At 39.7% G+C, this 14067-nt stretch overlaps 1 protein-coding gene across 1 annotated transcript in view; it reads left to right on the top strand.

The window, feature by feature from the left end:
* The window catches only part of PLB1 (phospholipase B1), a 76085-nt gene that overhangs the window by 28436 nt on the left and 33582 nt on the right, over window positions 1-14067 (top strand). Inside the window, exons 22-35 of the mRNA XM_088162819.1 lie at window positions 89-140; window positions 2078-2158; window positions 3658-3723; window positions 4398-4498; window positions 5846-5927; window positions 6541-6645; window positions 7271-7366; window positions 7823-7894; window positions 8497-8556; window positions 8962-9022; window positions 9723-9781; window positions 11585-11652; window positions 12612-12655; window positions 13866-13974. Of these exons, the coding sequence (XP_088018945.1) occupies window positions 89-140; window positions 2078-2158; window positions 3658-3723; window positions 4398-4498; window positions 5846-5927; window positions 6541-6645; window positions 7271-7366; window positions 7823-7894; window positions 8497-8556; window positions 8962-9022; window positions 9723-9781; window positions 11585-11652; window positions 12612-12655; window positions 13866-13974 (1056 nt within the window). The remainder of the gene's footprint in view (window positions 1-88; window positions 141-2077; window positions 2159-3657; window positions 3724-4397; window positions 4499-5845; window positions 5928-6540; window positions 6646-7270; window positions 7367-7822; window positions 7895-8496; window positions 8557-8961; window positions 9023-9722; window positions 9782-11584; window positions 11653-12611; window positions 12656-13865; window positions 13975-14067) is intronic.

The following is a 14067-nucleotide window of genomic DNA, read 5'->3' as shown; positions in this document are numbered from 1 at the left end:
TCAGCTTTCCTCTTTGCCTTGTTACCTATGCAGGATTCTTTCTTTAAATTTTTATTAATTTATGGTCTTATTTTTCTTTTATTTTTAGGGGTGTTCCTGCACAGGCTAGGAAATTGGTGGACCTTATGAAGAATGATACTGTGAGTTCAACATGTCATGAATATCTTTAGAATGAAGTGACATGGCATCATTAGTTTCTAACAGACCAAGAGCAGATCTCAGCAGTGAATGCCAGACTGTAAAGCTGTAGGTACAGCAGGGTACAGTGTAATGCTTCCCATGCAGATTGTGACTCAGCACAAAATAATCTATAGCTTAGTCTTAAATGAATTTGTATCAGCATATGGTAATTATTATCAAGCCCAGATAACTGTGACCTTTTCATCACTTTTATTGCAAGTGACTGTAAATGCAGTGCTGTTGCTTCTGCTCCCAACCTGTGTCACCCTGTAAGATAACAGAACCTTTTCTCCATGAGGATTTTGCTGTGGTGCTATTAATTATCTTGTAAGCAGGTGGTTTTTCCAGCAAAAATGATGCATGCTAGGATGTTGAGGGCAAGCTTTTCAAGTAGCAAATCATGTGGAGTGAACATGTGAAGTGAGGAAGGGACTTGTTTTCTATAAAAACAAATTAGTCCCTTCTTTCATGTAGTCATCAGCTGATTTTTGACTTACACATTTATTATTATTATTTATTATTAATCAAATAATGGTCTGTAAAATACACATTAGGTTGAGGATTGCTTGCATATTTCTCACCTCAGCTTGTGCTTTGAATGTTTGTTATTTGTAATTTGAGAAATGTGCTATGCAATCAGTGACTTAAGTTACATTATAATAGTTTGGTTTTCCAATTGTGCAGCTGGCAAGCAGCCAAAAAGCCTTCAGGATATCTGTGTATGTGTTTAGTGTAAATACTCTGGTGCGTACATATTGGCAAAAATATTTTCAGTACCTTCCTTCTTGGTTCACTTTCTTGTAAACAAGATTTCCATCTGATGGGTGCATCTGGAATGAGATTAAAAGGAACAACATCTAACAATGAAGGGTCGGATGGTTTTCATTCAAAAGTTCAAAGCACTGCTCTGCCAAATTTATTGGCCTGAGAATGTTAACAGAAATTAATGAAAATATATTTTATTTAGGTAATAAATGTTTTTATATAACTAGTGAACTTCCCTGTAACTAGAAAGCATGCTCATAGTAAAAGTCATATATCTTTAATTTAAGAGATCCTTTTTACCCCTTTTTTTTAAATACTTGTTGGGTGCAGGAGGAAGTTTCTCCCTCTTTTTGATATTTTATATTTTGAGACCAAACTACTGAACAGCGTGTTTACTAGCGGGAATATGTTGCCTTCTGCCTTTGAAGAAAGATGTTTTTAAACCTCTGGAGGCTGATGCACTATTGGTGCTTTTCTTACTGGTGTTTTGCACTGAAATTAAAGCATTAGAATATTGAGCACAACATCCACAACATGCTACTCAGCATATCTGAACCTTTCCTCAAAGCTAAGAAGGTGTTTATTTACTGTAGCATAATTACCTTGATTTAGCTAGCTATCCCTTTGCAAAATCCTTGCAGAAACAAAAAGTGCTGTAATATTTTACCATTATTGTTAGATAGTTAATATTGCCCCACTGTTCCTTGCACTTTGTCTCACAAGTCTGAATTATATTGTCCCCCAGGGTTTGCCAGCAAAATAGCTGCATTATTTATCACACAGTAAAGCACATACCGTAATTCTAGTTATGAAGATATATTTCTAGGACTGTAGGAAGAGTCACTCTATATGCACAAGGTATTGCTAAGAAAAGCATACAGATAGATTTTGAGCAATAGTTTTCTGAAGCAAATATTTTTCCATGATGCCATTGATATTGTAAATCTGGTTTAGATCATAGCAGTTTCTACATGTTCAGTCATGACTACAAATTTGTTTTTGTTATGGATGCCTAGGGAATGATAGCCATGTACTCTGAGAAATGAGAAATCTGTATTTAGTATATTGCTAGCATCTCCCTCCTTTTCTGTTTTTAATGATAAACTTCTGTTCCATCTCCTTCTCTGTGTAGAAAATAGATTTCCAGAATGACTGGAAGCTCATAACGGTTTTCATAGGAGGAAATGACCTCTGCCAGTCCTGCCAGGATCCAGTAAGTTCCCTGCAGTCCACAGTATGAAGTGGGCCAGTCAAGCCACAGGGTCTTCATGCGTTGCAGGGGGTAGGAGGGAGGCCTCGGTGGGTGAGACCTAAGTAGGTCTTAATTGTGCAGCTTTGGAATGTAACTGTACTGGGACCTTCAGGGTGCTCAGCATAATGTTTTGATAATGTTAGAGATACCTTTAGAACACCTGTAAATTACATAATTGTTGTGACTTTTGTTTTGCTGCTAACTAGGATAACATTTTGTTGCATAGTCACTTTACCTCCTGTAGATGAAACACCAAGTGTTTTTATTCTTCTTTGCCTTGTCACACTCCTAAGTCTTACTTAGTACTCTCTTAATATTTTTGGTGCTATGGGAAAAGTTCTAGGCACAGCTCATGCTAATTCAATTACGTGTAATGTAGTATATATTATATATATAACATGCATTCAGTATCTAGCCTTTGGTATGTGTGATTGTAGAGGAGGTGAAAGGCTGTGGCAGACTCCTCACTTAGTGATGAGAGTTACCTACTCACAGGCAGTTGAACACATACTCATCATCCTTCATGATTAATTTTGGATCAGGAAGAACAGCAAAGTAGCACAGTAAGATGGTTATAGAACAAGGAAGGAGCAAATTAACCATTCCCACGTTCTGCTGTCAACCCAAACACAAAGTGCCTGCTCACATGACTGGTGTGGGTGGCAAGGAGAGAGCGTGTATACATCCAAGGATCACAGTGATCTTCGTGTGGCACAAGTACAAATAGTGCCAACCACAGCACTCTTAGTGAGCTGTGACTTAGGAAATGGATAAAGGATCTTAGCTGTCTGCTTCTATAGAGTAGGTAGGTGGGGCTCTCAATGAAATTCTGCCTGAAATTAAGTGAGAGAGAAATAAGACCAGCATTTCTTGTAAGAAAGTTTGTGTGACTGTTGTAGTCCCACAAGTGAAAAAAGAAATGTTGGATCACTTGAGACAATAAAATTAGAGTGTTTGAACCATTAAAATGGAACAAGGAAATTTTGGCACTGAAAGACAAGTATATGAAGTGAATTAATTCCCAGCTAAACATGCAAGTTTTGCCAGTTATTATTTGTGGCAGGCAATGGGCATGTGGGAGGCATGTTCTAATATTCCATACAGCAGAGGTAAACTTACTTTTCCACAAACTGTTCTCTCCCATATATAGCCCCTGTTAATGAGTTGTTAGCTGTGCTTTTAAGACCAGCTGAAGCAAGCCTGGGAATTGAAGATGTTGTGATGTTTGATAATACCCTGTGAATTTTCACCATCTCTGGTATCCAGTGGCTGCTAGATCTTTTCTTGCCAGTGAGATAGCTGTGATGGAAGAAAAGCAGAAACAGGACCATTTTGTCTATGACTGTTACTTTGGGCCCAAGAGTTAGAAACATAAGCACTGCTGTGAGAGACTCCAGCTAGTCATTCTTGGCCCTACCTGAGTGACCTAATAATAAAATTCAACCCTCTTGCTTTGACAGGTACACTATTCTCCTGAAAACTACACCTACAATATACAAATAGCTTTGGACTTACTTCACAAAGAGGTAAATCAAACTTTTCTAGTATGTGGGAGCAGGGATTTTGTTCTGTTTGCAAAGCAGTCGCTAGTTATCAATTAAGAATTTATTTCCTTGTTTTCATCTGCAGAGTACTACTGCATGCAGAGCTGTTTTCTCACAGGAAAATCTTTGTGAAAGGCAAAAAGGGCTGGAGAAGTTTTTTACCGAAGTCATAAAAATGATGTGCTGTGGACAAATAATATAAAATAATATTATAATAAAGTGGAACAAACATTATTAATTGACCAAAAAATGCTTTGCTTGTTCTTTAAACTGCAAATAAGTATATTTTTGAGGTGATTAAGAGAGAAATTCTGATATTCCACATAAAGAATGATGAGAGTACTTGAAGAGTTAGCAGGTGTCTGGATCTTGCTGAGACCTATAACAGCTTGTTTGGACCTTTCTGAAGCCACCATTTTCAAGTGACCAGCTATCAACATTTAGAATAGAGCTAGGCAGTGCAGGCAGAAGCTGTAATTTAGTATTGCTTGTGTGGGGAATTAATTATTGAGGAAGTACATTGAACACCTCTGTTATCAATAATACATGATGCTTGAATCAGCAGGCTGCTACCAAGGTCTGCAGTGTCTGTGTAGGGACAAAACCAGCATCTGTGCTCCGGGAGTTTGCTATGGATTTGTTTGTTCTCTTGGCAGGTTCCACGGGCATATGTGAACCTGGTGACGATACTTTCCATAGAGAGACTTCGGGAGCTGCATGCAGTGAAAAACAATAGCTGCCCCAAACTGCTTATGAGGTTTGCAGATGATTTATGTTACAGCTCTCATTATTGTTCACAGAAGGCTGAAAAGTCTTCTTGGGAAGTTTTTCCTTAAAGGGAAAAGGATCCCTTTCATCTTTCTCTGTGCATGTGCATGTACCTACATTTTGATTTCAGCACAGCATTTACAATAAGCTGTCCCTGTATCTGAGCATTGCTGTTATTGCTTCTTATGAAGGTGCCACTTTTGACTCTGCTCTTACCTGCAAGTGAGTTCAAGCCAGAGCAGAGGAATCTCAGCTGGGCACTTTTTGCAGAAAATAGAGAAGACACTAAGACACAAGGCTTTCTAGTTGTATTTACAGATTTACTTTTCTTCACTTAAAACTCTCCCTCTTGCCTCTGCAATTTTCAGTCTCTGTAATCTCATTGCTGATTATTAGTTTTAGCTCTAAATAGTGTCTCAAGTAGATGTTTTGGATGCTTAATTTTGCCACCTGATGCTTTATGGCTCAACAATCCTTTCCAGATCAGTGTTAGTTCACTACTGAGGTGTCAGGTCTGCACCCTGAGTGAACTTTTGGTGACTCAGACAGTGTCCAGCATTGTCCCCTGGAGTTGCTTCTGGCAGGATTTGCTTGTTTTCAGAAAAGAAAGTCTCTGCTTTTCTGGACAGATGGGAGAATAACTTGGTCCTGTGAATGTAGGTGGCCACTGGTTTAAAGAAGGGACAGAGATGCAACCCGCCTGCTGTGATTTAACTGCTTCCTCATGGCTGCCAGTGGAAAATTGGTTTTGAAACTCGGGGTGCTGGTGCTCCCAATAGCCAGTTGTAATAATTGTTTAACATCTATTTATTTATTTATTTTAAGAAAAGGTTACTGGCTAGAGTACACAGGTATCTCAAGACCCTAATCATTGGACAAAGGGTAGTTAGCAAAGCCTTTAAGATTAGATTATCTCACAATCTTTCCCCATCATTTCGGGTGCCACGCTGAATTTAACATTTTGCCTGTTGGGCAGCAAGTCACGTTTTTACAGGGTGATAAGCAGACCCTGTATAGGATAGTAAATGCCACTCTACTTGAGTAGAAGAAGAATCTGAAGGAGGATTTTGATCTTGAAAATCTTCTCTTTTTTTCTGAGAGTAGCAAACAATCTAAAGAGATTTGTCTACTAATGTTGTTTAACATATGTTTCTGAAACTTCTGAAAATAAAATTTAGATTTGTATTGTTCTCATATAGATGCACTGTGGAAGTAAAAGCTTTTGTTAGTTGGTCTCCATTAAGCTCTCAAAGCTTTTATTCCTGCAGCTTATCAGATGGGAAGCAAGGGGGGAAAAAGGAAGAGCAAATCTCAGTGCCATGCTCTTATCCCACAGGATGCTGTGCCCTTGTGTCATAAACCCTAAGGACAATTCCAATGAGTTAAAGCAGTTGATCTACTTTAACAGAAGGTATCAGGTAAGGTACATTGCATTTGTTAGAAGTTTAATGTCATCCTTCTGTTGATCAAGGGACCACAGGTGGGCTAATTTGAAAGTGGGGGACAGTTTCCACTCATTCTAATGATGTAGTTGTGATTAAAAAAAGTAGGATCAAGATCTTTACAATTCTGTTTTACTAAACCAACAAAACAGATGAGAAGAATAATTGTTACAGAGCCATAGAAAGTAGAATATGTCAGAGAGCCAGCAGTTTTTTCATCAGTTATGTTACTGAAAATCAGGTTGAGTCATAATTCAGGAATAAGTTTTCAGGCATGACATGTCAGCCAAACCAAAAACCCTTTGGTGGTTCTGGAAGGCCATCTTTTTGACAGAAAACCTAATCCCTGAGCAGGCTGCCAGTCCTTGTCAGTCAGCCATCCCCAGGCTGTCTCTCTGCAAAGAAGCCCAGGATGAGTGTCTCAAAAAGGTGGCAGCATTAGCTGCCTGGTACAAGCTGAAAACCATGGTCATGTCTGAGCTTCTGCAGGAGAGAGGGGTAACCCCTGGGTGAGGTGTAAATGGATGGAACAGCTTGATGAGCCAAACACAGAAGAAGAAACAATGACACCTTTTCTTTGACTCTTTAGGAGAGAACTCGCCAGTTGGTGGAGAGTGGAAGGTATGACACGAAGGATGATTTCACAGTGGTTATGCAGCCATTTATGACTAATATGGAAATGCCAAAAACACAGGTAAAACTAACAAGAAAACTACACCTACATTAAATCCTGGTGCAATGCTACTGACTTGTCAAAACTGTTTTAGCTGTAAATGTAGCTACCAGTTCCCTGACACAGTAATTAATTATTATATTCAGCTACCATCCAAAATTGCATAAAATTTTCATGGAATATGAGATACTGGGCAGCAGGAGTACAGACATTAAATTAGGGCACTGCAATTTGACAGCCATGAAGTAGATATTTTAGTTCAAAGTCTTCATCAGGAAGCACTTGCCCTACATTCCCTATACATCAAGTCCTTTACAGTACTTTAGTAAATGACCTTTGGTATGAAAACCCATATGTTTCAAAGCACTGTAATGTTTAAATCTCAAGGGAAATAAAGACCACAATTGATATCTGTGTGGTTTGTATTCTTTATTACTTTGGGAAGAGTTTTTTAAAGAGTTTTAAAAGGCCTCTTAGTTCTGAGTTACTAACTTTCCCTGGCCTGGTTTAATCTGTTTGCCTTAGAGGCCTTTGCATATACTTTGTTTAGAAGTCAGCTGGATTATCTCACTGGAAGAGAGAAGATAGAATGCACAGCTTGTTGCATATTTGCTACCTCTATGATAGCACCCATCTTGTTTTCTAGGAGGGGTTGCCAGATGCTTCATATTTTGCCCCAGATTGTTTCCACTTCAGCCAAAAGGCTCATTCCCAGGTTGCACGTGCTTTGTGGAATAACATGGTAAGATTTTTAAAGGTTTTGTTGGTCTCTTCTTGATGCTGCCCATGGCAACAAAAAGCGCCCAGAGATCTACTAGGTAGCCATATCTCTTCTGAATTGTGTTTACAAAGGACAAGGGTGATCATATGAAGAAAGGTCACCTGAATTGTTAAACCAGTCTTATCAAACCAGTAAATCTCGGAGTATGTTAAAGCTGGGTGTATTAAGGCTGTGTCTCTCAGGAAGATGCTGCCTGCCAGGCACATTGATCAGCAGACCACATTCCAGGTGTATGGGAATTAGCCTCTTCAGCACATAAAGAAACCGTGCATGGGGGCAGCTGCCAGCATTGGTGCAGTGCCCTGCAGTTGTCTTGCTGTGCTGCAGAGGTGGTTTCCAGTGACTGGCAGCACAGCCTCACCTATTGCTTTCTGGTACTCATTTGCTTTTCCTCTGTGCATCCCCTTTTCCCCCTAGCTGGAGCCTGTAGGGGAGAAGACAGATAGGCAGGACATGGAAAATGAGATTGTCCTCGGATGTCCATCTGAGGTAAGTTACAAGGGTATCTGTGTTTATGTGGAAGTGCTGGGAGTCTGTGTGAGCCTTTATCCAGTGCCTGGAGCTGTGTCTCTGTGAGGATGGTCTGCTCCTCCCCACACAGTTTGTGCCACTGCCACCAAGAGCAGCATGAGCCAGGAGATGATGGAGGGCAAGCAGGAGTAAACTTCCTCATGGTCATACATCACAGCTGGCCATAACACAAGGGAAGGGTGTTTGGCCTGCCTAACCAAGATCATCAGGTATCCACACTGAGTGGCAGAACTTCTGGGGGAAACAGAGCAATGATGGTACCAGAGCATAGGTCTGCAGGGTTCACTGGGAGTACCTTGCAGTGAGGCCACAAGCTTCTTGTGAGCTACACACAGCAGGGTCCTGAGGGTATTCTCCAACTGCTGTTTTAAAAATATAACCCAGATTTACACTGTTGTTACAGATATGTTAGGCCATTTATTTATTTATTTAATGTCTGAGGTTTATTTGCATCAAGCTGCTAATCTTCTGCAGACATCTCAGAACAGAAGTTTGAGGAATGGAAATCTCCATGTGCTCCTCTGATGCTTTGCATTAATTCAGATTGCCTTGTTTTGTAGGCTGAACCATTCCTGAGGACATACAAGAACAGTAATTACACATACCCTAGCCAAACTCCAGTAAGTGTCAGCATCACCATCCCACTGTTACTCTGCTGCATCTGTTTCTGTATGGTAACCAAATGAGTTATGTTCTACAGCATAGGGGAAATCAGTCTTTGGCCAAAGGGGCTTGGGAGGCTGAGTGCATGGCACAGAGCAGGGAAGTACTCCCTGAGTTAAACAAAATACATCAGAAAACACCTGTAAGAGCATGTGCTCAAACAGCACTGCTGTCAGTACAGGATGCTGCACTCTTCTGAGCAATACTGAATATGACTATTGAATGGAGCAACCAAGGCCTGTCTAGTTAATTGCATGCTAAAGAGGTTCTGGTTTATCCACCTGGCCTCTGTTGGGAAGATCTTAGTTACTACTGAATGTATTTGCTAGCCAAATGCTGTTCAGCTTTCTTTTTCTCTTTAGAATTATGGAAGCCAACTGCTATGTGAGGACAGGTCTCCATCTTCCCCTCCTCCAACTTCAGGTAGTCTTGCCTGCTTTATGTTAAGAGGTTGAATTACCTTCAGCTGTCCTTCAACATGAATGTGAATTTTTTGCTGAAATGGTTGCTGTGAAAAACGTTGCTCAGAAAGGATGTCATGATCTTCAGCAGATGCTTAAAAGATACAATGCCACATTGTCATGCGAGGCAGCATTCTGCCCAAGTAGCTTTACCAGTGGAGAACTTCAAAATAACTTGTGATAAAATCCAGATTTAAGCGCTGACACAGCTTATGAGCTATTCCACCTAAATGTCATGGAAAGAAACTGGAAATACAGCTTCATTCATGTTAGTCTGGAATTTAGCAGAATTCAGTTTTTCAAATAACTTCATATTGCCTTTTCCTTTTTTAGTCTTTTATGTGCTGTTCCTGCTTTGTGTAATTCTGCATTGTTTTACCTTCACTTTGGTACTGGATATTGTTTGCCACTTATTGTTATTTGCTCCTTGCTCTTCTGTCTTTTCGGTAGTGATGTTAACCATTGAAATACTGAATAATACGCATATGTTGGTGCTACAATCACAGGAGATGAGCTGGAAAGAACTTCTCATTTATCACTTGGGTATTGTAAAAACAATGTGACAGAGCATCATAGTGCACAATGGCATATTTCACATACATAGTAGAGAAAAGAAGTAGCTATTTCCTAACCAGGTTCAACTGTATCTCTTTCCTTTGCAGTGCATTCCCTAAAGCCAGCTGATGTGAAAATTGTAGCAGCCCTTGGGGATTCTATGACGGTAAGAATATGGTGTTTTTACTGTTCTCTTAGTAAAACTACAAACATGTGCCCGCTCCAGTGGAGGGGAAATAGCTATTGTACCCAGAAGCAAAGATCTGTTCATTCATGGGTGATAATAGATCTAGCAGCTAGATTAAGAAAGAAGGTGTCAGTCTTCCAGCACTCCATTCCCCCTACGCACATACTCACATGCTTTTGAACTCAGGCAAAAAACCAGCACATCCTTTAAAGGGGTGCCTGGGTAGTTTGCTGAATTGGAGGCAGAAAAGATCAGATGCTGTTGAAATGTATGGGATGTAGCACAAGGCTTCGGTTACTCTGCTTTTCTGAAAAAAGTTTTTTTCTGAATAGGAATGGATTGATGAGCCTGTTTTTAAGTCTTGGTTCTTTCAGGAACAGAATGCAACTAAGTGGTGTTAGATAATAGCATTTAAATCATTTTAGCATTAATGAGATAAGGAGGTATGTGGTGAGTGCCCTCTGACTCTCATTTTATTGTGCCTGCTTTAACTCTTAACTGATTTCTTGATCACGATACAGTTCTTGCTGCTGCTGATTATCTTTGGTAGTCAGGAAGGAATCTATTTCAAAATCCAGACATCCTGTATTCCAGTTATGGCTTTCTGCCTTATGTTTTCATACTAGTCAAAGATTGAAATTCTACAGCCAGGTCAAAGGTTACACTGGACAGAAACATGTAATTGGAGCATAGGTTTCTCTGAATCTGAGCCTTAACAACAAAGATACTGTGTGTTCAAACCATGAACCCTTTACAACTCTCTGGCAGACATGTTACTACAACTCCTACACACACGAGGCTACTGAAATAAATAGAAGCATTTTGATGTAAACCTGCAGTATTAACAAATGAAAGATATTCTGTACATGGTTGTGGTTGCTGTATCATAATATCTAGGGCCCTGCAGGTGTTTCTGCTTCTAAGTATAGTCTGTAGGAACTGGGAATAAAATCTGCTTTCATAGAAGATGCGGTGGTGTATTGCTGTCTCAGAGCTGCACTTGGCCTGTGTGTTGTTATTCTGAACACCAATCTTCTGCTTCTTCAATAAAGTTTATACATATATTAAATATTCCATTTTCTTCTAAGGCAGCAGCAAACGGGCTGCCTGGTCTTGTACTGTACTGAAATACTAACCTGCACCTAGACTTAGAATGAAACTATAAAATCACAGCTGTCACGAACTCTGCTTCTGAATTCTGGAGGTGTTTTAGGAGGGGTGTAGTTGCCAACTTGCCTCTTTATTCAGGGTAAGTATAGAGAGTGCTTCCTTCTTGCTCCAGTTCTGCTAGAAGTCCTTCAGTTTAGCACAATGGTTTTCAAACTGCTATATATGAATTATGGTGCTTCTTTCTGATACATGCTTATTTTCTCTGCTGAGTTCATGTAGTATTTTATATCATTAGCCAGAAAGTTTTGTGTGTTTGACTGAGATGTTTTCATCACTGTTGAGTAGTACAACCATAAAAGAGTTATTTAGCTCATCTAGACCCAAGTCTTTGTTCCACAGCTCCATCATACGTTTTGTGTGTCATATATACAATATGATACTTGTAAATAATTATGAAAAGTATTGTTGAGTTCTTTAGGAGAAAGATTTGGGAAAAATCAGATGCCTTTTAGAGCTTTGGAAGACATGCACTCAATTAAAAAGTGAAGAGAACAACTATATTATTCTATTTAAATTAGTAAATTGTATTTGTTTATGCGTTTGTACTACAAGTTACTATTGCATTAGTAATTGTGCTTTAAATTAATTTCGTTAATGAAAAACAATGTCCAGGCTGGTTCAGGAATTGCTTCAGATACCCTGCAGGATGTGATCACTCAGTACCGGGGACTGTCTTGGAGGTAAGTCTTCAGCCAAGATGATGAAGAGATGTGTTTTTGGGTCTTTCAGCTGTCAGAAAGTTGAAAAAAAAACGGTTACTTCTCAGGCTAGCATTTCTTGAAGGTGTATCAAGATCCAGTATTTGTCATAAGGATAGCTTGACAGAAAGCATTTTCAGCAGTGCATTTTAAGCAAGCTTTTTGATCTCTCTCATGCCTTCATTTTTGGCTGCCTGCAGCAGTTTGTATTTTTTTGTTGGGATGTCAGGTTGGAAAGCAACAAAACAAGTCAGAACTGGTTGGCTTTAGGACTTCTTCTCAAAGTTTTCTATTTCTGAACTTTTTGTAGTGTCATGGAAAATTGTTTGCACAGAGAACTTTTGCCACATATAGCAACACACAGTCATAAAAGACTAAATTGTTTTTCTGTTGTGATGTAACTCGATATTGACTGAAGCAGTTCTGTGCTGTACTAATACCTCTGTGTAAGCTGGAGTGTGGCCTCAGTATGTTCTGTCAACACAAATGCTGGAGAAATATATTCCTGTGCAGAAAGCAGGAGGTGTGAGGAGCTACTGCTGAAGTTCTCTTGTCACTCAAGGGCTGTCTGTGTTTGATGTTGGCTTAGGAGGGCTTCATGAGGCTGGAATGGGCCTCAAAATTGACTTCTAATCTGCAGTAATCTTAAGGTTTGATCATCCCTAAGCTGTGTCAGGCATTTTTCTCCCACTTGATAGATGATTGACTATACTCCTGTACATCTGCAAGAGCATTAAATCTTTCTGACAAGCATCTTCACCACTGAAACCTCACCTGTTCTCCCCAAAAGCACTTTCACTTGTATCCTCTCCATGGATTCTGATGGAATGATAGTTACCAAATTAATAACCCTTTGCTCTTCCCCATGATGCATGGCAGGGTTTCTCTTTGTTATTGTGTGTGTCCAGATGAGTGACTGGCGTTTTCCTTTCTCATTTCAGTATTGGAGGCGATGAGTCGTTGGAGAACGTGACAACTCTACCTAGTAAGTAAATGCTTTGCTAGGTATAAATGGCAAGGTTGAAGAGATGCAGTGGACTCATTTCCGATAGATTTATAGAGACCTTTTAAGGATGTCAAAGCTGCTTTAGCGTAATTAACAAGAATTACATTTAAAAGAAACAGTATCCTATGGTTAAAAAGTTGTTCATCAGTGAAGCTGAGAAATAGAAATAGATAGAAATTCCCTTACTTTCTTTTCCCCCTCCTTTTTCAACTGTTTGAGTATTATTTGAATTTCTAAATTACCTTGCTATTTCCTGCTCATGATGTACTTAAGATTTGCTTTTAATAATGATTCCATCACAATTTTTCCTGAAGAAATATTTGCATCGAGTAGGCCTCTTTGGTAAATAAAGCTGCCTACTCATACATGTAACCTGAAGAGAATATTAACTTTCTCTTCACTGAAACCTGCAACTTTACATATCTCAATCTATTGTTAATGTAAAACCACTCGAGTTTCAGTTTGGATTAATTGTAATAATAAACTTCCATTTGGAGAGGACCAGTAAACTGTTCTTTTGTGTGTTGACCATTATTTTAAGCAGAATGTAACAGAGTTATAATTAGAATAAGCAATTAGTTGATTCATTGAGTCCTATTACATTTGATAAAACCCTCATTAAAATGTGGTTAAACTCGGTCTTTGAGATTGAAGTAGATTTTATGGTTCACATTGTGGCCATGTTCATTCTTGGTTGTAAGTTACTCTGTCAACTTCCTTTTGGAAACCACTATGGAGAGCCTGGTGGAACTTCATCAGAATCATGCATCTGAGGCTTTGTTCTTCATATTTGTCAGTAGTATGAGTGAAACAGAGCAGATGCTTTAGCTGAAAATCAGCTCCAACTGGGCTGATGGACCCTTCACACTTGCTTCACAAAGTCAACATCGTATGACTGAAAATTTTATTTTAGGCTTTAACCACTACAATATGAGAGAGAACTGCACACAGTAGTCCTCAATTCTGGTCATCTTATCTGCTGGTGCCAGTGCAGGGCACTGCAAGCACACTGCTGTCTGAGTTTCTGCAGCTGGTGACTCCTTTCCCCACTGCTTGGTGAATCCATCTAGCTGACCAGCAGCAGCTGTGCTGTCAGAGAGCACAACAGTGGCAGTGCAGGTGGGTTCTAGTCCCTATAGGCAAGGAGCAGCTGGAGTCTTTCTGCCTTCATTGTCACTTTGTTTTTCAGACATCTTTCGAGAGTTCAATGCTACCATCGTGGGCTACTCAACTGGCACCGGGAGTGAGAATGATTCCAATGCATTCCTTAACCAGGCAGTTCCTGGAGCACAGGCTGAGTATGTAGCTTTTTGTTTCACATTTGTAGGTGATGGATGCTTCCTCTAATTGCCTTTCAGCTGTCTCATGTGCTGTCACAACTTGCTCTGAAG

This window comes from Sturnus vulgaris, chromosome 3 (assembly GCF_052056855.1).
Source record: "Sturnus vulgaris isolate bStuVul1 chromosome 3, bStuVul1.hap1, whole genome shotgun sequence".
In the NCBI taxonomy this organism is placed as follows: domain Eukaryota; kingdom Metazoa; phylum Chordata; class Aves; order Passeriformes; family Sturnidae; genus Sturnus; species Sturnus vulgaris.
The sequence above is the reverse complement of the archived record's forward strand: the minus strand, read 5'-3'. Positions and strand labels throughout refer to the sequence as shown.